The sequence below is a fragment of the Mus musculus genome, chromosome X (genome assembly GCF_000001635.26).
Source record: "Mus musculus strain C57BL/6J chromosome X, GRCm38.p6 C57BL/6J".
NCBI classification, from domain to species: domain Eukaryota; kingdom Metazoa; phylum Chordata; class Mammalia; order Rodentia; family Muridae; genus Mus; species Mus musculus.
In genome coordinates, this window is record NC_000086.7 from 85,176,912 (window position 1) to 85,201,665 (window position 24,754).

Here is a 24,754-nt window from a genome sequence, read left to right on the forward strand (position 1 = left end):
ATGCATGGTATTGATGGAAATAGAATTCAGTATGGCGTTCTCCTTATCAATGATGCTTAGGAGAGAATAGTATGTGTTTGATAAGGTACATTGGGGTAGCTTCAGGTTTGGCTGCTGGATTTTGTTTCTTAAAACATAATTGGAATGTACAGGTCCCTGGATTCTATCCCAGCATAACATACAAGCAAAAATAAATTCCCTGAAACCAGATGGTTTTGGAGAGATTATGGCAGGTGTTAAACTTATTAAAGCTGGGTGATGGGTACACGTAGTCATTCTCCCCGCCCTCTCTCTATATGTGTGTGTGTGTGTGTGTGTGTGTGTGTGTGTGTGTGTGTGAGGAGTGTGTGTGTCTGTCTGTGTGTGTGTGAAGAGTGTGTGTGTGTCTGTGAGTATGTGTGTATTCTCGTACATTTCTGATAACACTTTGGTTTTTTAAAAAGAAAAAGTCTTAATCAAGGCATAAAATTTTAATCTCACATTATAAAGAAATATTTACAAAATGATTAAATCTTCTGCTGCTTACTTATCTGAACATAGCACCCATGAGACTTTTAGTATGACATAAAAAACTGAGAAACATCTCTCCTCACACACCAGTCGAAAGCTTCCAATTTTATTTTGTTCCTTTAACATCGGTAAGATCATCCTCATATAAACCATTCATTAGTGCCTCTCTTTTGTTCACTGTCGTTTTGTGGTGTTCAGATTCATCTGTATGCCAGTTACATGGAACCTAGTGATGATGCTAAATATTTCTTCCTTTTCTTTCTGAACTTCTGATACCTATAGGAATCTGCAAGCAGAATATGATCGCCTGAAGCAGCAGCATGAGCATAAAGGCCTGTCTCCACTGCCATCTCCTCCTGAGATGATGCCCACCTCTCCTCAGAGTCCCAGGGATGCTGAGCTCATTGCTGAGGCTAAGCTACTGCGCCAACACAAAGGACGCCTGGAAGCCAGGATGCAAATCCTGGAAGACCACAATAAACAGCTGGAGTCTCAGTTACATAGACTGAGACAGCTCCTGGAGCAGGTAAGCCCCCCACCCCACCTCTCTAATATTAGCTCCTTACAAACTTTCACTTCCCTCCTTTAAACAAAACTGAAAGACGGGACTCAGGTGCTTGTAGTTCAACTTTAAAGTACATTTCAATATTTGTTTGACATCCTTTCCTCTCCCAATGTGATTATGGTTTTTTTTTTTTATTTCTTTTGCTGTTCATTTGTTTTACCAATTGGAAACGAATCTTTTAAGGAAATATCAGTCGTTGCTCTATGGTATACCTTTAGGCTTTTTTCTTCTCCAAATCACTAGCATATAATTTAAAGATTTACATATCCATTGGGAACCTAGGAAGATATAGCATTAAAATAGACCACAGCCAAACATGCTCTAGGTTTTCTGAGAATTTAAATATTAAAATAATGCTCTTTCTATTGTGGTACGTATACTTCTTCAGAGGTTTTATATGGTCTCTGTTCTCACTTGGTCTTCTCAAACTTTTAGCCTTTTAATTTGGTGACTTAAATCTTGTTTGACCATATCTCTATTTTCTGCATTTTTATAAGAGAAGACAGTTCAGCTGCAAAGATATATCCATGGATTATATCAACAATAAAATATCACACATCCTCCAATATCTGAGAGTTTTCTAAGTAGGAATGATGATAATGACTAAGTCCTGGGTGTCTATAATAATCCTATTTCCTGAGTCTGTAGTATTCCTATAGTGTTTGTGAGTTTATTATGAAAAATAATACTTTTCTTCTGTCACATCCTTTAGCCCCAGGCTGAAGCTAAGGTGAATGGCACCACGGTGTCCTCTCCTTCCACCTCTCTGCAGAGGTCAGATAGCAGTCAGCCTATGCTGCTCCGAGTGGTTGGCAGTCAAACTTCAGAATCTATGGGTAAGTAGTAGCTCCTTCTAGAGTTAGTTATTCTTAGTGTCTGTAAAAGTTAAAATTTCTGCTACTAGTACAAATCATGAAGTAAAATTTTAACACCCATGTCACATACACCTTAGAGGTTGAGCTGATCCTAGCCCTTAATGAGACAACTTTCCAATTGCTCAGGACAGGGCAGAGTGGTACTACATAGTTCCTGATGAGGCAAGGCCCTGATGGCCAAGTGATATTTATGAACAATTCCAAAATTTGGAGAAGAGACCAATAGACCCTGTCTTACTTAGGGTTTTATTGCTGTGAACAGACACCATGACCAAGGCAACTCTTATAAGGACAACATTTAATTGGAGCTGGCTTACAGGTTCAGAAGTTCAGTCCATTATCATCAAGGCAGGATCCTGGCTGCATCCAGGTAACCATGGTGCAGGAGGAGCTGAGAGTTCTACATCTTCATCTGAAGGCTGCTAGCAGAAACTGACTTGCAGGCAGCTAGGATGAGGGTCATAAAGCTCACACCCACAGTGACACATCTACTCCAACAAGGCCATACTTTCTAAAAGTACCACTGCCTGGGCCCGAGCATATACAAACCACCGCAGACCCTGAAGTAGGAATAGTGTAAATGAAGGTGTAAAGTTAAGAAGCTTGGGTCAACAGCAAGAAAGAGGAACTAGTGTGATTAATTAAATAGAAAGAGGAGAGGTAGGGTCACAGTATAGGCATGCTTATTTCATTCTAGGGAACTTTTGAAACTAGAATCATCTAGGAGACAAATATGTGGGCATGTCTGTGAGAAAGCTTTAGACTTGGTTAACCGAACTGGGAAGACCCACCCTAAATGTAGGTGATATCTTTCCACTGGCTGATCTGACTATAAAAAAATAAAAGAAAGAGAGAGAGCAAATGTGAGTTAGACGCCAGCTTTCATCTCTTCCTATTTCCTAACTGGGGATGTAACATGGGCAGCTTTTCTGGAGCTTCTGAAGTCATGCCTTCCCAACTGGGATTGACTGTACCCTCAATCTAAGATATTCTCACAGGTGAGAATATCTGAAAAGATATTTATTAAAAGATGTATTCTGAAGCCTGCATCTGCCCAAAGAAAACCTTTTCTAGATGTATAGAGCAGTTAGAGGATATTTGTTCAGGCCAAGATATACGAATTCTGGGGGGTAGGGGTCTACATTTTAGAAAAATGGGAGGAGCCGTCTATAAAACTAGTGCACATAAATAGACTTTCTAGGACCTAGGGACTGAGTGCAAAGTGAGTGTAAAGGGGAAGAAATGAAGAGATGCTTGTTGTCACTACAGAGCAAAAGAGCAAAGTATTTCCCCCTAAACTATGCATAGGGCCTTCAATGTATTATACAAGTATTTTACCACAGAACTAATACACACACACACACACACACACACACACACACACACACACACACACATGCGTGCGGGTGCGCAAGTGTGTGGAGTGGGGGTGGGGGTGGGGTGGGGTGTATGGGTGACTTCAAAGGCCAGGAGAGGGTATTGATCACCTGGAGCTGCAATTACAGATGGTCATGAGCCACTTGACAGACACAGTTGCTGAAAACTGAAATCTGGTCCTCTGCAAGAGGAGCAAACACTGTTAACCACTGAGCCATCTTTCTAGCTTCCCAGTAGTGTACACTTTTGTATTTGCATTTAAGAAAATGGCAGACTTCTTGAGTGAAATTATACATCCGTGGAATTGACTGCCAAAGAACATAAGAAATATGTAACAAAGGTACCTGGATACAATACTTTAGGGAAGACTTTTGGTTCTGTTTTTCTTTGTTGCTATTACAAAAACTGACCTAAATCAGTGTATGGGGAAGAAGTATTTCTTTCAGTTTATAGCTTACAGTCTGTCATTGAGAGGTCAGGGCAAGAAATTCAATAGGAACTCGAAGCAGAAACTGTTAAGGAATGCTGTTTGATACATAGACCCACACTTAGCTAGCTTTCTTGTAAAGGCCAGGATCCTTTGCCCATGGAATGATGCTGTCCACAGTAGACTGGGCCCTCCTACATCAATTAACAATTAAAATGGTCCTCCACAGACATCCTCAGCAGTCAGTCTATCTGGGAAATCACTGAATTGAGATTCCCTCCTTAGGTGACCCTAATCTGTATCATGTTAACAATAATACTAAACAGGACCACCTCTATTTGAGTAATGGTGTGGTAAAGGAGTGAGAAGTAGATACAGCTTCGAAGAAGATAACGCTCAAAAGGATGGAATCTAACTGCATGCTGGAGAAGAAAGTTATTTACAGACAATGAGATCACTATGAGTGATAGACCATTTCAGAGAAAGCAGCTTAAGAGAAGGGAAGTTGATTAGTGAAAAGAAGTGAAAATTAGGGAAAGGAAAAACTTGTAGAACATCGTGTATTGGTTTTCCCATTGTTGAGACAAATACCCGAGGAAAGCAGCTTGAGGCTGAAAGGGTTTCTGTTTACTTAGTTTGAGGGTACTGTCAATCCCAGTTGGGAAGGCATGACTGCAGAAGCTCCAGAAAAGCTGCTCATGTTACATCCCCAGTTAGGAAATAGGAAGAGGTGAAAGCTGGCGTCTAGCTCACATTTGCTCTCTCTCTTTCGTTTACTTTTTATAGTCAGATCAGCCAGTGGAAAGATATCACCTACATTTAGGGTGGGTCTTCCCAGTTCAGTTAACCAAGTCTAAAGCTTTCTCACAGACATGTCCACATATTTGTCTCCTAGATGATTCTAGTTTCTGCCAAGTTGACAGTTAAACCTCACAACTCCCAAGGAGAAATGGGGGCTAAAGATAGAGTTAGCTGAATTTAGAGAGGAAATGGTAAGTGGTTAGCATGGTCTTGTGTCATTTATTCTTCTTCAGAAGTCTGCACAAAGCTGGTTCCTAAGAAAGCTATAGTTGATGTTGCATACATGATAAAATAAGAGTACAAAGCAGAAGCTATTCAGTGTCATGAGTGGTTATAAGAACACTTGTCAGGTAATGTTTACTCTTTGTCCTGTGCTGTTAGACAATCATGTTTAATGAATGCCACCAGTATTTGATCTGTTTCCTTCATTTCTCCTCTTTTATGAGTGAGTAAGCATGAGTCAACCCTATGACTGTATCTCTTTTTTCCTTGGGTCCTAACCGAATTTTCCTTGGCATTCCCACTATTTTGTAGAAGATCTTAATGTAATAACATGATGGCAGTCCCAGATACGCTGGAGCCGGAGGGGAGAGGATCTATTTGGGATATGACTGAGCAAAAGAGTGACACCACAGCTTCTAACAGCCCCTCAAATCAGTATTAACTCACACACAGACTACATTGTTCTCACTCAAAGCCTGGTGTAGGAATGCATACTTGAGATGATTCATTGCCTAGATTAAAGAGAGACAAAATGTGGAACTCAGACTACAAGGGCAGAAATAGGGTTGAAGGTAGAAATGTGTTACTGTGGAAGATCAAGAGATTAAGGTAAACATGGGTGTGGGGGCTCACATTTGCAAGCCCAACAGTTAGAAAGCAGAGGCAGGGTGATCGTTGCAAGTTCTAGGCCAGCTGGGTTCATGTAGTGAATTCTAGGCCAGACAGGGCTATAGTGAGACAACATCTCAAAAATGAAGGGGTGGAGAGAAAATGAGAATGGATAGATAGAAGTCAGAGGAGTGAGATTGTGATCAAGAAAGTTGAACAAATGGGGTATTAGGAAGGATTTCAAATTCTTCCTTTATTTAAGCATTGACAGTGTAGGTTCTCACTCAACTTGGAAGCGTGGTGCACGTGGAGATCTCGGAAAAGGTTAGAGTATGTACAGTTCCTGCTGGAGTAGAGCCAGGATTGAGCAATTCAATCAGCAGGATACTGAGATCATTGAAGTGATAATGGAGATTCACAGATGCCGAAGAAGGTAGATGAGGGTTCTAAGAAGATAAGGATACAGGAGGAAAGAGAGAATAGTTGAACCAAATCCAGTGATGTTCAAAAATCTCCACCAGAGTAGAGGGCACCTCCAGGTCCCAAGAAGGCAAACCTTATAGGAAAGCCAGGGTTCATTTGTTCTCAAATAGAAGAAGATATGTTTTTGGTGGTTTTCTTTACTACATGTCAGAGATTTAGGGCAATCTCCATCAGAATTGTTTTGTACATAAGATCTGAATACAGCTAATGGACTGTTGGAAGTGAAAATGACATCATAGAGCACGAAAACATACTGCACACCTTTGAGAAGTCAATGAATTCTGAAAACAAATGAGCTTTAGTATCTCTGTTATTTCCTACTTCAAGGTTTTTCCTTCCTTTTGAAGTAATGCATGACAGATTAAATCATGTATTTTAGCTGTGAGCCTCAGAACTCTGGATGCTTAGAAGTAATAATTATTTAGGTTGTCAACACCTAAGAGACAGCATACCTGTTATAGCACTCAAATTGAAGAACATAGCAGACTGTGGTAGTGATGATTTGTAGAACCAAGAATGTTCTGGCAGAACTGAATACAGGGATAGAAGTGCTATATGCTAACGCCTAAGTTAGGATAAGAGATAACTTGCCCATTTAAAATTGATAGGATATGTTGGAAGATTTGTTTTCTGAAAGAACAGACTAAATTCAAAGGTGCTTTTTCTTGAACTGTGTAAACCAACTTTATTTAATAAAGGGGAGCTTTTAAAACAATGGTCCCAGATGTTTAAATAACTGTTATATGTATTCTTATATTTTGAACTTTTGAGATGTGGTAAGGATGAGATTGGCTGAGTTATATTTGAGATGAAGATGGTATTCTTTAAATACACAGTTCCGATGCTTTTCTTTCAAGTGAAGTATGACAGAAGTCATACCAAGTTATTTGTCTAAGAATTCAACTACAGTTGGCCATCCTCATGTGCAAGTTCCATATCATAGACTTAACCAACCAAATTTAGAAATTTTTGGAGGTGTCCATTTGTAATGAAGCATATAGACCATTCTGGATCATTATTTTCTGAATTTAATAATAATATAACAACTGGCTACATGGCATTTACATTGTATTAGGAATTAAAAGTAATGTAAAAATGATTTAAAGTATATGGGAAAGTGCATATTGTTTCTCTGAAAGCACTTTTTGGACTTTAGCAGTCATTGTGATCCTGTAACCACCCCCACCTCGACAGATTCAGAGAGCCCATTATAGTACGTCTTACTGAAAAGGCTTTTTACATTGCTTGTATTCTATACAGTTGTTATTGGGAGATTATGCTAATGGAATGTACATTGTATTGGAAGAGACCAATATAAATGGACAAAACTAGTCTTATTGACATTCTAGACCTCTGTATCCTCATGCAAATGCATTCCTAGTGATTCTTCAGAGCCAATCGCTGCTTACCCACTCTTCTGAAAGTGCTTTCTGCTTCATTTAAAATATCAAACATTTCCCAAACATTAAAAGTAGATTTTATGAAGAAAATATCTAATAAAAATAGATCTTATTGGTTATTATTAGTAATTTATATGTGATTCACTCCAGGATTTATAACAAAATTGTAATTTACTCAATATTTTGCCATGCTATACATCCATTTACTTATGTATCCTTAGACTAATGTTTCGTTTATATGGACATCTATTTTTTTGTATGTCTCTAAAATGACATCTTTACATACTCTGCATCACTTATTCCATATTTCATGTGCATATCCATCATACTTACATTTATGTAATTGTTTGTTGGCTTATTTTATTTCAGTGACCTATTTAGGGTCTGTTTCATATAAAATAACATTTTACCCAAAAGAACTGAAAACATGTCTTCTTTCAAGATGAAAGATATTTTCTTACATAACCAACATAAAATTACTCAAGAAATAAATGTTGGTCCTAGGAGTGTAAATCACTGGTAGAGATCTCATCTGCTATGTGCAAGGCCCTGAATTCAATGTGTAGCACCACAAAATAAACCCAGTAACTGTTGCTGCTTACTCTTTACCTTCAACTATGATATCTTTAATTCTGTCAATAACATTCTCTATAGCTTATTGTTATGATTACTCTCATTACTATTATCACTATTTGGGGTCCAATGAAAGATTATGCTTTCCATATCACTGTAGTCTCTGTAGTCCCCTTAAGTCTCAAAATACTTTCTAGGCATCTTGTTCAAAACCAGGAGTTTGTGGAATGGTCCTTAATTGGTATTTGCCTGCTTGCTTCCTTCTGAGTCTGTTTCTGCTAAATAGTTTATGTAGAGTTACCATGTAAATGATGTACCATACCCTTCAATGAGATATATCCAAGCTTACTTTAAGGGTCACTCTCCATTTTCCTCATTCTTCTTGGGATCTCCTTCTAATTTTTGGCTTCTACTATGTTGATTGTTCTATGTCTAGAGTTCTGGCCTAGACTTCATCCATCAGTGTTTTTTTTTTTTTTTTAATGTCTTTGACAGTTTCCCACTTTTTTCCTTTTCGCTCCTTCCCATCACTGTATTCTTCCATCAGTCATAAAGAGAAGACTTTTGATTCTTGTAAGGAAAAATAATGTTGAACTCTACATGTCAGCTGCTTCTGCCCCAACTCAGAACACATATGCATACTGTCTTGATTGGTTTTCTCTTTCTTTGACCTCCCTTGCTTTCAAAGCCATCTCCCAGGTGTTTCTGGTTACTTTACAGCTATGCAGACTCTATCATTCTATTCCTGGTCTAAGGCTTGATTTGCCCACCAAATCAATTCTGAATTCCTTAACATGGAAACAATGTTTTTCCTAACCTGAAATAGATTATCCTTTTGGCACACAATGGAACTTCCTTTTAATTTCATCGTACACTATATGGTTTTGACTTGCATTATATCATGTAATTATATTCTATATTACAGATAATTATTTGCAGTTCTTTTTAATTGATTATTTATTTACATTTCAAATGTTGTCCCTCTTCCTGGTCTCCCCTCTGCAAACAATTATTTGCATTTCTTTTCTCTTCATAGAATACCATAGAACTTAAACTCCTTAAAGACAGTTCCAATTTCTTGATGTTTTTCTCTCTCAATTGATCACTCTCAGGGCAATAAACCAGCAGTAAAGTGTTTGGTGACTTTATTGTCTTGGAAATCCAGCACAAAAACATGTTTGTTTGTTTGTTTGTTTGTTTGTTTGTTTTATTTTATATGTGTGTGTTACCTGCATGTATATTTGTGCACCATTCTCTTAGTTAGGACTTATTATGAAGCATCATAACCACGGCAACTCTTATAAAAAATATTTCACTGGGACTAGCGTACAGGCTCAGAGGTTTAGACCATTATTATCATGGTTGGAAGTACAGCAGCCTGCAGGCAGACATGGTACTGGAAAGGTAGCTGGGAATTCTATATTTGGGTCCATAGGTAGCAGAAAGAGAGAGAGCCACTGGGCATGACTTAACCTTCTGAAAGCTCAAAGCTACCCCAGTGACACATTTCCTCCAACAAGGCTACACCTCTTAATGGAACCACTCCTTTTGGGCCTATGGGGCCCATTTTTTATGTAAACCACAACTATGTGCATGTCTGCTATCTTCAGAGGCCAATAAAAAACAGAATGTGAGTTTCTGGGAACTGGAGTTATTTGTGAGCCACCATTTGTGTGCTAGGAACCTGACCTGGGTCCTCGGGAAGAGCAGTCATTGCTTTTAACTGCCGATCCATTTCTCCAGCCCCAAGCACAAGACATTTTTCTGTAGACAATGGAGACATCTGCATCTTTGAGATATTTTAATTTGAGTATCTTTTATCATAATTTAAAGCTGACCAACTGATAATCAACAGCATATACATAACATATGAAACTGAAAGCTGTTTTCAGTTAGGCTATGAAAACATAGTTGGACCTAAATATACAGTATTAGATAATTCCTAGTGCTTTTTCTATTGAAAAACAAGAAATGATCAAGAAAGACAAGATATAATGTAATGACATGAAGAAAGACAAGGCATTGTAATAACATGAAGGTAAAAATGGTTAAAATCATTCCCCCAAATAGTGGGCATATTTTTTTTAAGAATGTAGAACAATACAAGTTACAGGTTAAGTAAACTATACCCTAATTTTTTGATCAGAAGAAGATAGAAGAAAGATTTCATGTCATAGAATCCCTCTCATTAGTGGGTCAGTGCTGCAGATGTATTCAGTAACTAGTCATGTCATGGTGATCATATGTGTTCACGTGTTTCCCTTTTGTAAGAATAAATAATTTGCTAAGGCACTGTTCCATGTTGGAAAAGAAAATGATTTGCCTAGATAAAGTCATTTGTAAACCTTAGCTTCAAATAAAGCCAGAGAATATGGTTAATACCTCAAAAAAGAATGTTTAGGCATGCTCATGAGAAGATGAGATAAATGAAGAAAAATATGAGTTGGCAAGCTTGTCCTGACTGTGGCTATTATAATTAGAACATTCTGAGTTGCCTTTAATATTATAGTTATATATGTATTATTAGGCAAACTGTAAATTTTTCTATCTTACTGGGCTGGCAAATTAAAATAATGTATATAGGGTTTTTGGGTTTTTTTTTAACCTTTACTTCAAACATGTATGTACTATCATTTATGGGATCCCATATTATAATTCAGTTCACATATATAACATGCAGTAATGTGAGCATGTGGTAATTAGCATTTCTGTATCCTTAGATCCTATTCTTATGTGTTGAGAACCAGTGACAGTCATTGCAAATAACCACAAAATCTTCAAATTGGGCATTTCTTATTTGTATATGTTAGTTTGCTACAGTTGTGCAGGAGCTCAGCAGAACCTCAGCCCTAGCTGTCAGCTGATTTCACCAGTGCTCACGTTGTCTCCCCTCCTCCATAGGTCAGCAGGCCACCTGAACCATGGTTTTCTTCTGGCACATAAGCATAATAGGCTAATGCAACAACTCACAAGCAATCTAAGCTTCTGCATATGTCACATCCATTAACATTCCATTCACCATAACCAGGCACACGGCCAAGTCAGCATTCTTGGACCACAGAAGAGCTCCCCTCTCAGCCTTTGATCACTCTGTGGATACTGCTAAACTTCTTGCTGTCCTTTGAGCAAACCAAACACACTGGTCTTCCAGGAGCTTTGTAGTTGCTCTTCCTTTGTCTGTTGCTCCCTTTCCTGATATACCTATGTGAGCCATATTTTCAAGTTCTTAGTACTTTGGCTCAGGTGCATCTCACCCTTGTCTTAGTGCCCATCACTCCTTTGCACACCTACAATATTGATGAGGGCCTCAAAGAGGGCATTGGATCTCCTGAAGCTATAGTTACAGGCAGTTGGGAGCTACTAACATGGCTGTCTAAAACCGAACTCAGGTCCTATAAAAGAACAAGAAGCACTGCTGAGCCATCTCTCGAGCCCCATAAGTGTGTCTTTCTTGTAAAGGCATTACAAAAATAAACCTGTCCCAGTATCCAACAATCTAGCAATACATTACTACTGCTTTATTCTTAAAATATTTATGAGCATATATTAATTGTGATGAGTTTTATTATTGCATTGATATAATAAAGGATTTTGATCATATTCAGCTTCACCCTTCTCTTTTATCTCCTTTCCCCTCTTTCTCTTCCTTTTCTCTGTGAGTGGTGTTACTTTGTATCCAGGTTTCATTTAACTGGTTCACTCTTCAGTATAATCAGATATAGAATCTATTAAGTGCTAAAATGCTTTTCAGTTAGCCTATTTGCTCTTTTTACCTGCCTATATGTGACAAACCTGATTTGCATTCTTACAAAGAGGTAAGGTAAGCCATCCTGAGAAACCTGGAGACTATTGAAAAAACTGAGCATACAGATTAGACTTGTTTATATACAATTTAGGATATGTTCGGTGCTTTAAAAATATTAGAATGGTTATTAGATCAATATCTGGGTAGATGCATAGCTTCCTGCATTCAAACTCCAATACCCCCAAAAATGTTTGAATGGGTAGAATTATCACTTTCACAAAAGCTTTCTATTAAAATAAGCCCATTCTGCATTTGAACTTAGATACTCTTTTTTGAGACAGGAGCTAGCTTACCTGCAAAGATGAACTAAGATGAACTTAGCTGACATCATTAGCTTATACTTTACAGTTTAATCCTTGAAGTCATTCAAGAACAGTATTGCCAGTCACATCTTTGAACTGTACCTGGGTCTTACAATGAGATTCCAAGAACTCAGGTATGATGTAATTAAACTGTCAGATATATCGACACGATGCTGAGTGTTTCTGCTGGTTCTGATTTAATCTGTAAGACATACTGTCAGGAACATGGTCTTGCTGCCATTAAAATGCCTCATGTTTCCCAGTTCAACAAAAATTTGCATCTGTGATGGAACAAAAAGATGGAATTGGCTCTGCAATTGGTGAGGGTTGTGTCTCTTCTGGTAATAGATCATCCATTCCAAGATAGTAGTTGTTTAACTTAAATTTATTAAGAATAAATAAACTAAATGCCACTTTTTTCTGTACTGAAGATAGAAACTTAAAACATGTGTGCATGTATGTGTCTACGTGGTCACATATGTGTGCATGCATGTTGAGAGAAGAGAGGAAGGAAGTAGAATCTAGTCTCTTGCTTCTTTGTGAACTCCATTTTTCATGGTGTTTTCCTGTGCTTAGGCTTTCAGTGGGATTTGCTCTGGCAGGAGACTCAGTGAATCAGGCTTTTTATCCACCTCAGCTTCTTAACCCTCCATTTTAGGAACGACATGCAGACTCACATCCACCTAGAATATGATTTGTCTTAGCAAAGAATCTTTCTGCTTGTGCTTTAAAAACAAGCTTGAAAATGCAGGAATAAACGCAGGATTAGAATCTTAGCTGAAAATCCAAGCATGGCATAGACCAACGGAAATGAAAAGAATATGTAAATCATTTAGTCACTACCTCCCTAGTCAGTTCCCAGTCACATGTGAACATGAGCTTGTCCTTAATCCTGTTCATTATTTCTGACTTGCTTGAACAAGGTCTTTCTTTCGAGGTAACAATGCACTTAACAAACAGAGCTTAGACAGAAGTGATTTTCATGATTAGGAGATTGATTAGCGTGAAAAACAACTTTCAAAGAACCTTCAGAATTCAAGTTCCTTTGGTTTGCCCCTGATACAATTTCCCCTACTCAAACTGTTGGGCAAGGAGAGATACTGATGCTCACACTATCCACAAATTCCCAATTCAAAAATGATCATGGAATTCCAAGTAATAAAGAGCCAGTTCCTCAGCATTCTGTCTATGGTCCTTGCAATACTGATGTTAGTATTTATTAGTTCATGTACAATGTTTATTGCTTTTTATTACATTTGACTTTAATGCTACTTTAGTTTTGTTGTTGTCACTGTCCAATATGAAAGACTGAAAAACCCCAGTTTTCTGGTTTCTTATTACCTTTATGGAGTAAATTCAGTCTGCCATGTTCTTGTTTTACTTTTGTGCTGAGGAAGCACACTGCAAGTGTGTGATAAGAGTTGTTTCACCTCAAAGAAAAGCCTCACGCTTATTAATGGACTTCAAGAAAGAGATGTTTTATTGATTTGATGTTAACTCCTAAGTATGAACACGAGTTTTCTTTCCCCAAGAATAACAACACAGGTCAATTACCATGCGGATTTCCACGCATAAAGGAAGTAGTCCCTAATTATGAAGCTTGAGGAGTTGCTTGAGAAGGTTTTTGCTAAGGTGTTCATGAGCAAGCAAAACGAACATACAATAGTTTGTAAAATGTTACTGTGGCCCTTTCCTATGTCTGCATTTGGCAGAAATGTGATGGCTCTTGCTGGTTTTTCTTTCACTAAGGTGAGGAAGATCTTCTGAGTCCTCCCCAGGACACAAGCACAGGGTTAGAAGAAGTGATGGAGCAACTCAACAACTCCTTCCCTAGTTCAAGAGGTAAGGACCTGTATCTACAGGGGACTCAGGCCTCCCCACTCCCCTCCATTCTAACCGATGTGTTAATGTTTATTGGAAGCCAACATGTCCTGACAGAATGCCAATTTGTGTTCATGGTTAGATTTTATTTTTAGTATTGATTTCTTGCTTAGTGTATTTTCAGTGCGCATACCTGTGTGATCAAATTGTTTCTAGAAGTAAGAATTCCCTTTGTACTTCTAAAGTGTTTTACTTGGTTCACAGGTTGGTTGAGGAGCTAATTATGTGGTACCTTTTCTTTAAGAGCAGTTATTATGTGACTTTCACAGATGAGAAAATTAGTGCTATGTGTTCCCTGGGTCAGGGATGGAAAGCTACAGTATGCCAGAGTGAGGCCCAGAAGATGCCTAACAAGAGGTAGTGGTGGGAATTCTGGCTTGTAGTCTGACGCCTTTGTGTTTGAAAATTGTATCATACGCCCTCATTTAAATACCAGGATAATTAGATCTCCATAGGTAAGGTTATCAGCTTTTCACTTCCTTGCAATCAAAAGACATTCTTTTTCTCTATCACGTTGACCTTGTGCATTACTGCACCCCATACAAAAGCAGGACTTTGGCACACAGAATTTTCCTGCAGGCCTGTATGAGCCACAGACATCTTGCTTCATCCAAAGAGATATTTTATGGCTCCTGATATGGTTCATTATCTACTACAGTCTCTGAACCTTCCCCCGTCCACCATCAACATAAAAAATAATAATAATAAGGTCACATGTAAGCTGATCGAAGGAAAGCATAAAGAAGCAAAATGAAGAAAACAGAAAGTTCTATGACCAGTGATTTGTTCCCCTAATGGGCAATCCCTAGGAAGGAAGGGTAATGGAAAACCTGAGGTTTGTGCTCATCTCCATAAGGGCAATGAGGAGGGTAAGTTTGAGTAGTGTGATTTCCCTATCATTTTGTTCACTGTCAGTTAACAATGGCCATTTCTAGCTATTTGATGTGTGAGTGAAGGTACACAGAAAAGCAGTAATGTTCTCATAGAATGTTGCTAAGGAACCATCAGGGAAGCTAATTTTAAAGGTCTGTACCAACTATCTTTTCAATGCTGAACACCACTGATTGATTTTTACCAGATAAAACTCTTTACCTGTCTTGCACTAACTCCTTGCCCCATCCTTATCCTAACTCTATTAGGTATCTCCTCTTCTTAGATGTCATTATTTAGAACGAGAAGACCATAGACGAGCTTGATAGAAAATAAAATGCTTTCCCTTTTGCTATTATCACTTTGTCCTTCCAGGTTCTACTAGGGTCCACTGTGTAGCAAAGAAAGTATTAGAAATGCAAAGGAAGAACTAGTTCTTGGCTTTTGAAGCCATGTGGTTCCCAACATGGGGAAATAATGTGGAGATATATTTTCCGTGAGTGAATTTCTGAATTAGACTTGTGTCGAAGTTTCTTCTTCAAGGTTGCATGGTAGTTAGAGGTGTCAGGGTTTTGGCCTCTACCATACATTTTATCTCCCCTTCTCTTTTTCTTAATGATCATTGACGTGTTTCCTCCCAGCTTCATGAACTGCTGGCCCCTTTCCCTGATCTGTAAGAGGTTAAATGTTAAAGGTTACTAGCTGAATATCTCTTCCATGTCTAACAGGAATGTAGCCATAGAAGGAACAGCCACACAGCTCCTGCCCAGCTCCACTCTGATAAGCTTGAAAATAAAATCCTTTGCACTGGCTAGCTGTACTTCACTTATAGAGTCCTTGCTTGTAGACTAAGTATAGAAGGAACTTCCCAACACATTAGGAGTATAGCTTCCCTACTGTAGTATTTGAAGTTCATTGGACTAATGTGTCATTTTACTAGTTTTAGTTTTGTTTTGCTTGTTTGGGACCTTGGGAACCTCTGTTCAGGCCCTGTGGATAATTTTATTAAATTAGAACTTAATGAAGACAATGATCTGCTAAAGGCGGATTTGAGTGTGCTGATATAGAAGTGGCCTTATCAGATATTTGTTCCATTGGCTAAATTTTTTTACTTAATCATAGTCTGGTGGCTTGAGAAAATTAACTCATTCCAGAAATGAAAAACAAAAACAAAAACAAAAACAAAACCCAAAAAAAACAAAAACAACAACAACAACAACAAAAAACAACCACTACAATGTAAAACAGTAAATAGCTAGTCTCAGAGTATTTGACTAGATGTGTGTGCATATGTGTGTGTGTAGTGTATGAATATGTATGCGCCTATGCCTGAAGGCCAGCGGCTGGCATCAGATGTCTTCCTCGATCTCTTTACATCTTATTTCTTGAGACCCAGGCTTGTCATTTCAGCTAGGGGCAAGCAAGCCACCTGGGTCTACCCTGCCTCCCCATCACTGGGGTTATAGATTTCCCTAGCTTTTACATGGGAGCTGGGAAACCAAACTCAGCTTCATTCAGCAAGCACTGTGTCCATTGAACTGTGTCCCCAGCCAGCCCTTTAGCTGGGTTTTCTATGATGCTACAAGAGCCTTGGTATTTTTTGTCTGCTTCCCTCTAACTTGGACATTACTATAGGACCCAATTGGTTTAGAATAGTTTATTTGTAACTAAAAACCTAATTTGAAAAGCTCTGTGTATGTGTGTGTGTGTGTGTGTGTGTGTGTGTGTACACTTGTGCTTGTGTTTCCTTTGTCTGTGTAAATAGCATGAACTGAATGAGGCAGAGACATTACCATTTGGTACATATATTAGGTTGATATTAAGGAGAAGTTCCAGAGGACCTTAAACCTTGAGATTAAACGTCTTCCAAATTGAAGACCTTTATAGGTCATCCAACAGTCTTTGATATTCAGAACAGTGACCATCAGCCTGGTTTAACTATTTATTGTGCATGTTTTATCACAAACTGGGGTACCTAAATAGTGTATATTGTGTATGTGCTTATACACATAGAGGTATTTACTCACAGCTGTTTTACAAAACACATGTTTATAATCACATGTACATACAAATATAAGAAACAAAATTTTTCTGAAGCAGTGCTTTCTATACTACATGTGATATCTGCTGTTTCTGTCGAATTTGTTCAGGGATAAAATGTTGGTTACAATCTGGTAAATTGATTTCATAATCCAGTGTTACAAAGTTCTCTTTCTTATCTATCTTGTGTCAGTTTTCCCTGCTCATGTATGTATCTTTTAAAAATAAATTAATCTTTTTTTTTTTTACCATGCAAGTTTCTACCAAAACTGTCTTAGAGGACATGGTAGTCTTCCTCTGACTCATCTGTCCATGTTCCTTTCATTGTATTACCAGAAACAAATGAAGTTCCTGGTTGATACAGCTATTTCAGACAGCTGTTTCAGTAACTCAAAACAGATGTCAGAGCCAGAGGTCTGACATTTAGTGGAAATGTGTTATTAAATACCACCTTGTGGTTTGTTTTACCAGACTAGTTAATTTCCAACAGAGGAAAAGCTTTATTGTAGAAAGAAATTAAAACAGCCATAAATTTAGAAAATAAACAGATAAAGTGTGTTACTGTATTCCTTGAATTTACAACATCTGTGCCACCCCTAAACCTGGACCAGACGGTATCTAAATTTTACCTTTCATTTCCAGAGTGCTTAGAAGCACACAGAAGTTAGGTTCCTTTTTCATAGCCATTCAGCAGGTTAAATTAGGCCTCTAATAGTATCTAAATGTTTTTGCTCAGCCGTTATTGAGATTAATAAATACAGCATGCTTCTCTGCTTAGTGCTAAGCCATGGCCATCTCTATTCTGAATATTAGTTAATATAGACTGCAGCACATCCAAGGTTTGCATGTGTGCTCATTTAAGTCTGGGATTTTATCTTTCATTGTTAGTCTTTAGTATAGTTCGTTGTTCGTAATCGAGTGTCCTGTGTACCTTAGCCAGTTTCTGTCTGATCTGTTTATCTATCTATGATCTGCCCCTCTTTAAGTATATGAAAACATTGACTTATAGCATAGTAGATATCCCCTACTCTAAAACACTTACCATTATTGCATAGAAACACTATGTGAATGGAGCAAGAAATACACATCATTTAAGATGAAACACCTTAAGCACTGTTATCATGTGTCTCTGATCATTTAGTGGCCTTCAAATGTAGATATCTATGTACAAATATGCACATTAATGAAAGAAGTGCTTTCTTAGTGACATGGTATTGGACTTTGTAAAATGAAGTGCTCCCTTGTACAGGTTAATAAATGATATCATATAAGACAATCTTAGTGCATAAGACAATCAAGAAAATACTATTTGAGGATTTCTTCTACCTCTGAAATTTCATGCTTATTGACCTATTCCACAGAATATTATCACTAACAGTCTGTGGTATACTCTTTACTTTTTATACCACTCCTACCCAAATAAGCTCACATACATTCTGCCAAATGCTCCAAAATAACTAATCTTACAAACAGTTTTTTTTAAAACCTGCTATTTTGTAATATTGAAATCTTCTTCTATAGCTCTTTTATGGGCAAGAAATAAAACAATTAAACAAAATAGATGGTGCAGGTCATTGCTGGAGCACATGTGTAGCATGAACAAGGGCCTAAGTTCCATCCCCAGCATTAAAAAACAAACAAACAAAAAGGTGGGCAGGGTCTGGGGAATTAGCTCAGCAGTTAAGAACATTGGCTTCTTTGCCAGAGAATCCGGGTTAGATTTCCAGCACCTATGTGGTGACTCACAATCTTCTGTAATGCCAGTTTCAGGGGTATCTGATGCCCTATTCTGGACTCTGCAGGCACCAGACATGCATATTGTACAGAGACATACATACAGGCAAAATACCCATGCACATAAAATAAAATACAATTTTTAAAAGTCAGGCAGAAGCATAATATACCACCACCACTCAGCAAGCCGCAGTGTTTAGTAGCCACATCCACAAAGGGTATGGTAAATTATCCATTTATACTGGAGACCCACAATCTGCAAATTTTGAGCTCTGTCAGGCCCACTGCTGTTTGTAGAAATGAAGGTTATTGGGACATAGCCACATCCATTCATTTGTATAGAATTCATGATTTCTTGAAAAGCAGAGTAGTAGTTACCAAGTTGAGTAGTTGCTGCAGTGACTATGTGGTTCATAAATCTGAAAGTATTTACCACCTGGTCCTTTGCAGAAAAAGTTTGGTCCGCCTTGCTTGGCACTTTTATCTTGTGTCCATTTAGACGCCTTATATGTGCACACCTGCAAGCAATATGGCTCAGCTTTCCAGCTCAGCAAAGCTGTGGAGAGGCATTGTTTTGTGCATTTATATCTGTACACCAGAAAGCCTGCACATTCAGAAAAGTACAGTCATTTGAATCATGTTTGAGTAGTAGTAAAATAGAAACCCCAAAATGATTATCAGCCTTAAATCCTAACCCTTAGCTTTTTCTTAAACCGCTAGTGAGCCAAGAAAGCTAAAGCCCCCCCCCCCAGAACAAAATCATTTTTCCCAATTCTTTCTCTGAAACCATGAGTTCTAGTCAATAACGTCAAATTCTTGTTGCTTCAGGAAATTAGACTTCCCCAGACCCAACTAAGCTCCTGATTTATACCTAGGACTACCCCAGCACACCTCCTTTTTCTCTTGATTCGTTTCCTGATAACATACCACATTGCCAGAAGGACACCCTAACTGAAGATCTATGGAAACATTCTAAAGGACATATTTATGAAATAGAAACTTCAAGTGGATACTTGCATTTTAAAATGTTGGAGCTCGAGACAAAGGGCCTTTTCTTTTGTAGACTATTTTTGAGCCTATAGATAACCAAGTGTCAAGAGACGATTTGGAGAGAAATTAGGGTTTCATACAATATGACTTCTGACAAAGTACCCGGGACAGATCAAATACAGATAACTGCATCATATTCAGCAAAAACCAGTTGACATATAGCTCAGTATACAATTAATAAAGATTTATAACCTTGGTCACAATAAAATGTTGAAAGTAAATCATATAGTTTTCTTACAACCCTGTCCTTGCCTAACGTTCTGAAGTCTAAAAACAAACTTTGGAATCTAACCTCTAAGGCAGCAGTTCTCAGCCTGAGGGTTGCAAACCCTTTTCGCGTCAAAGGGTCCTTTTACAGAGGTTACACATCAGATATCCTGCATATCATATATTGACATTATGATTTATAACAGAAGCAAAATTACAGTTATGAAGCAATAACAAAATACTTTTGTGGTTGGGGTCTCTACAGCAGGAGGAACTGTATAAAAGGTTGCAGCATGACAAAGGTTGAGAGCTCATATTCGGATGACTCATAAACTGGCCCTATCAGGACATGCTCCTCTTCTAGAAGAAAGGGCAAACTATTCCCTAGAGTATAGACCCATGTCTTTTGTGGGGTTCTGCTTTGACACACAATCAACAACTTTTGATATTTAATACATCCATTGTCAAGTCAAAAATAAAGAGATTATGAGACGACTGAATGGCAAACTTGAGATTCTATTATAGTCGCCCTTGAAAACAATGGCCCCATTTGTCAAATTCCTATTCTGTGTGATTTTTATCCAGTTTAACGTGTGAAATTTATGGATACTACAAATGATGCCTTTTGGGTCCCTGTTATCTGTTTACACTGACTTTAAGTGTATGTAAAGGTTATTTGACTGGAAGTGTCTGTGGGATTTCCTGTTTCTTTTTTTTTTTTTTTCTCTAAGGGAGTAAATGCATTGTCACCTCAACATCTGTTTGGAAAAAGAAGCAAATTTGTATATAAAACTGTATATTTATGCGTGTTTTATTTTTCCTTTCTGATCTATCTGCCTCTTCCTCTCTCTATTATTAAAGGAAGAAATGCCCCCGGAAAGCCAATGAGAGAGGTTAGTGAGACTCAGGCGCACAGCCATGGCTTCTGTCTGTCTCATCCTGCTTTCTGTGTCTGGCCTTTGTGTAAGAACTGTGTGTGTGTGTGTGCGCGTGCACGCGCATGTGTGTATTACACATTCTGTCATCATCCCTGCTCCACTTGCAGCTCATGAGGAGAATTCCTCAAATGTTCATTGCCGTTGTCATCTCCATGATGACAGCAGCAGGGGTCGGGGGAACTGGAGGCTCTCAAATATGGTAATCCTCTCTAGTCCCTAGGTTGGAACCTTGCAGTTAGGCATCTGTTGCCATCTGCACGACAAACAGAATATTCAAATTAAGTTTCACCTTGAACATTACTGATGAGTCATAAAGCTTCCTTCCGTTTCCAGGACCTGGGCATTTACTACCAGGGTCTTGGGGTTTGATTCTTCTGAGATGATTACTACCTTTTATTTTGTTTTGTTTTTCCCCTCTTTTCCTGGTTCCTACACTTCTCCATTTCCATTTTAGCTAAGATTTGTTTGAGCATGTACAGTATGCCAAGCACGGTTGTGGGCAGTTGCCATTCATTTCCCTATCATGTAATGGTCATGACAAACCTACGAGGTAGGTATTCTTCTGAGCTCTGTTTTTCACACTTAAGGTAACTGAATCACAGAGTGTGTAAGCAAAGTGTCCAGAGTGGCAGAGCCAAAGGAAGAATCCAGGAAGCCTGGCTTCAAAGCCACATTAGTAATCTCAGTGCTGGAAAGGCTACATCGTCTCAACGTTCCCTTTAGAAGACTCGCTTTTTATTTGGCATTTGGATCCAAACAGAATAGTAACCCATTAGGTTAAATCAATGAATGTTGGGGTGTTGATTTGTTGTTTCAATATATTTTAAACGGTTGGAATGAATAGGGTACGGCATTCACACTGAATAAACTTTGAGTTCTTACAGTGAAAGCTGCTTCTTCATCTTACGCTATTATCTGAACATTGACTTACCTACTCAAGTGGCCGCTGGGTGGCAAAGTGTTAAGTGTCAGTCCAAGTCGAATAAGATTGCCCTAAACAAGATTTTCATGTGAGGAGAGAGGCAGGCCAGCTCTCCTAAGAGATGCCAATGGCATGTGTGCTGTTCTGAGAGATAAGCTGGACAAGTAGAATATTCTTGCATATGATCTGCATCCTTAGCACAGAGATGGACACTGATACATTTAAACATAAGCAGTCATGGGTCTGGAGAGATGGCTCAGCAATTAAGTGTTCTAGCAGAGGACCCATATTCAGTTCCCAGTACTGTTATCCAGAGGCTCAAATCCACCTGTAACTCCATCTCCAGGGGAACCAATAAGCCTCCAATAATACCATCTCTCATAAGTACACATAGTTTAAAACATTAGAAAATAGTATAAATCTTTCTTAAAAAAAAACAAACTAAGTAGCCATACTAGATATTCTGCCAATTCTATGCAGTTATAATAAATTTCATGGTTCTCACAGACGTCCTTTCAAAAAGAGGGAACAGAATTGCAGGGAGGGAATAGGAGCTTGGAGGAGAAGTTCAGAAAATTTGAATCAGTGATGCATTGAATGCTCCTGACTCATGTACTTAGTCTGTGAAACTTCTTGGTTAATTTTAGTGGTGAGTGGCCACCTTCAGTTTTAACGTTGTTTTGTGGGAAAGAAATGCATCCTAACGTTAACTCCCTGAACATGTTTTATCCGTGAATAAATATTTTTAAAGTCTAGCAGATTGAATTGAATCAGTGACTACTACCCAAGATTCAGGACAGTGAGATGAGCTCCCAGATGTCACAACAGTGTCACAACCATAATGACATTATATAGCTATGAAAACACCCTAAACTCACGTTAAGGCCAAATATTTTATTTTCAGAGATGAAGTTACAGAGAGGAAAAGATAAGCCTATTTCGCTGTGGTAGTCTGGCTTTTCTTTGGCCAATTGAATGCTAACCATTTATTTGGGAATTGTATTTAAAAAAAAAAAAAGAGTGCCAGATTGCTATTGAGGTCTTGGATCTTTGCCAGAAAGTCTCAATTCCAATCACTGTGGAAACCAGCTCCCTTAGGCAGTGGTGGCATGTGAGACTAAATGTGTTGCAGTTAGTGCCAACTTGGAAACACATAAAACTGTCCTAATGTGCAGCGCATGGTGCCTCTGTGTTCAATAATCCTTGCTTAAGAACAGATTAAATTAATACTTTCTACAGACATATTTTTATGTCACACTGTGCCCGAAGTCCATTGCTAGTGCTTGAATCCTGGCTACTTTTAGACCTCTTGCATTTATAGTATGATATTTAAATATTATCTTTAGATTTCGTCAAGTAAAGTTAATGACCTCACTGTACCCCCCTCACACAAAAGATAATATAACCATGATACATATCAATTTATGTCCTACATCCTTGTTTTACCCCTCCAGTGGATTGAGGTTTAGTTCCTTGGGTCAATATTTTGTCAAAGATAATGATTTTGGCTTTATTTTGCTTGGTTCTATATCCAGTAAAACTTCCATAAAATTAGAATCATTATTCTAATGAAATGGGTATTTATTATATTACCAAAATGTAATACTATACATATAATGTAAATATAGCAAGCTATCTCTAAAAGTTATTATTTTTTTATAGCATAAGGGTTGTCATAAAGACTCTTATTAACACAGAACAACCTAAGCAGGTTAATACAACCCAACATTTTATGCTAGTATGTATAGTATATTAAGAATAATGAACTTTTCTTTCTGCTGACAATGTTTTATATACAGATTCTCCCTAGAACTAATACTTAAATATAGTCAAGTGTTGCTGCCAGGTAATAACCTAACTCTATTTTAAAGACTAGCAGTATCCCTTGAGGATATAGACTATCAGTACCCTTATTTAGTTTACTATCTTCTAAACTGTAGTATATAATCCCTAACCAATATCCTTTAAAGGTTAGTTTTAATTATCTGCATATTTATGAGAAAAACTAAGGTATTCCCTATTCTGTTTATATTTTAAAATATATCTCCTAGCTACTAGGTAGTATCCTAGAGTCAGGTGTGTGTCACAAGATATGGTTAGAATCATCTTAAATGCCAGGTTATTAGAATATTTCTTACTGACTTTGGTAAGCTTGCTAAGAATCTAAAAGTTGTATTTACTCCATCCACTTTGGAGTGTGTGTGAGTAATTGTGCAGCTCGCCCAGAGCTGCTGTACAGTGAAAAGGAGATACAGGGGACTTCCCTCCAACCTGAAAAATCACGTGCATGTTTGCATTCTGAAATCCACAGAACAACAAAGGACTCCACCATGACTTCCTGACTTTTTTTTTCATTTTTCATTTGTTGGTTGTTTTTTAAAGATGGGATCTCACTCTGTAACCCAATCGTGGCCTTGAATTTAACATCCTCTTCCTAAGTACCGGGATTACAGGCATACACTAGTATACACTAGTATACCTGGTCTTCCTATGTTGAATGCATATATATATATATATATATATATATATATATATATATATATATATATATATATCCAAAGATGATTTCAGTTTTCACTGCCAGAACATTGGCCCACTTTATGAATAATAGTACATATGGTCTGTTAAACATTTTAGTATTTGAAGACTCAACCAAAATCCAAAGTAATTTTTTAAAACACAATTAGCTCTCAATGAAACTCTCTGCGGTAATAAAACTCAAAGAGATTTACAAACTTAGCCATCTTAATGTAAATGCTTCAGTGGCATTAAATATTTAATAAATCCTGACCTGATCTGGTAGTATTACTATGTCAGTGCTTGCTCATGAATCTTCTAATTCTCCCATATTTTGTTTAACATATGTATCTCTTGAAATAAATATTAAAACAGAATACATGTTCTGGTTTGTCTTTAAATTTTATTGGGATTTTAGCAGTTATGAGACTCTGTTAAGCTGATACTTGGGAAGGAAGTAATGGCCTAATAAAGTATCTCATTTCCAAGAGCAATACTTGAAAAAGAGAATGACTTACCAAGGTTGAAGAATTAAAGGAAGACTCATAAAATATGGGGCATATACCAAAAAGAGAGCTGTAGAGTACCTCTCAGATTATTTTACTCTGGATGTTAGTTTTGCTAGTGTGCTCACAGATATTATGCT

General features: G+C 37.8%; 1 protein-coding gene across 14 annotated transcripts in view; it reads left to right on the top strand.

Annotated features, from left to right (window-relative positions):
* The window catches only part of Dmd (dystrophin, muscular dystrophy), a 2,390,387-nt gene that overhangs the window by 2,362,248 nt on the left and 3,385 nt on the right, over window positions 1-24,754 (top strand). For 8 of the 14 annotated variants that reach the window (XM_006527768.3, XM_017318376.1, XM_017318373.1 and 5 more), the window contains 3 exons: window positions 793-1,036; window positions 1,788-1,911; window positions 13,699-13,791. In XM_006527768.3, the coding sequence (XP_006527831.1) occupies window positions 793-1,036; window positions 1,788-1,911; window positions 13,699-13,791 (461 nt within the window). Of the gene's footprint in view, window positions 1-792; window positions 1,037-1,787; window positions 1,912-13,698; window positions 13,792-20,592; window positions 20,625-24,754 lie in introns of all 14 variants that reach the window. The other 6 variants (XM_017318377.1, XM_017318374.1, NM_007868.6 and 3 more) reach the window with 1 other exon arrangement.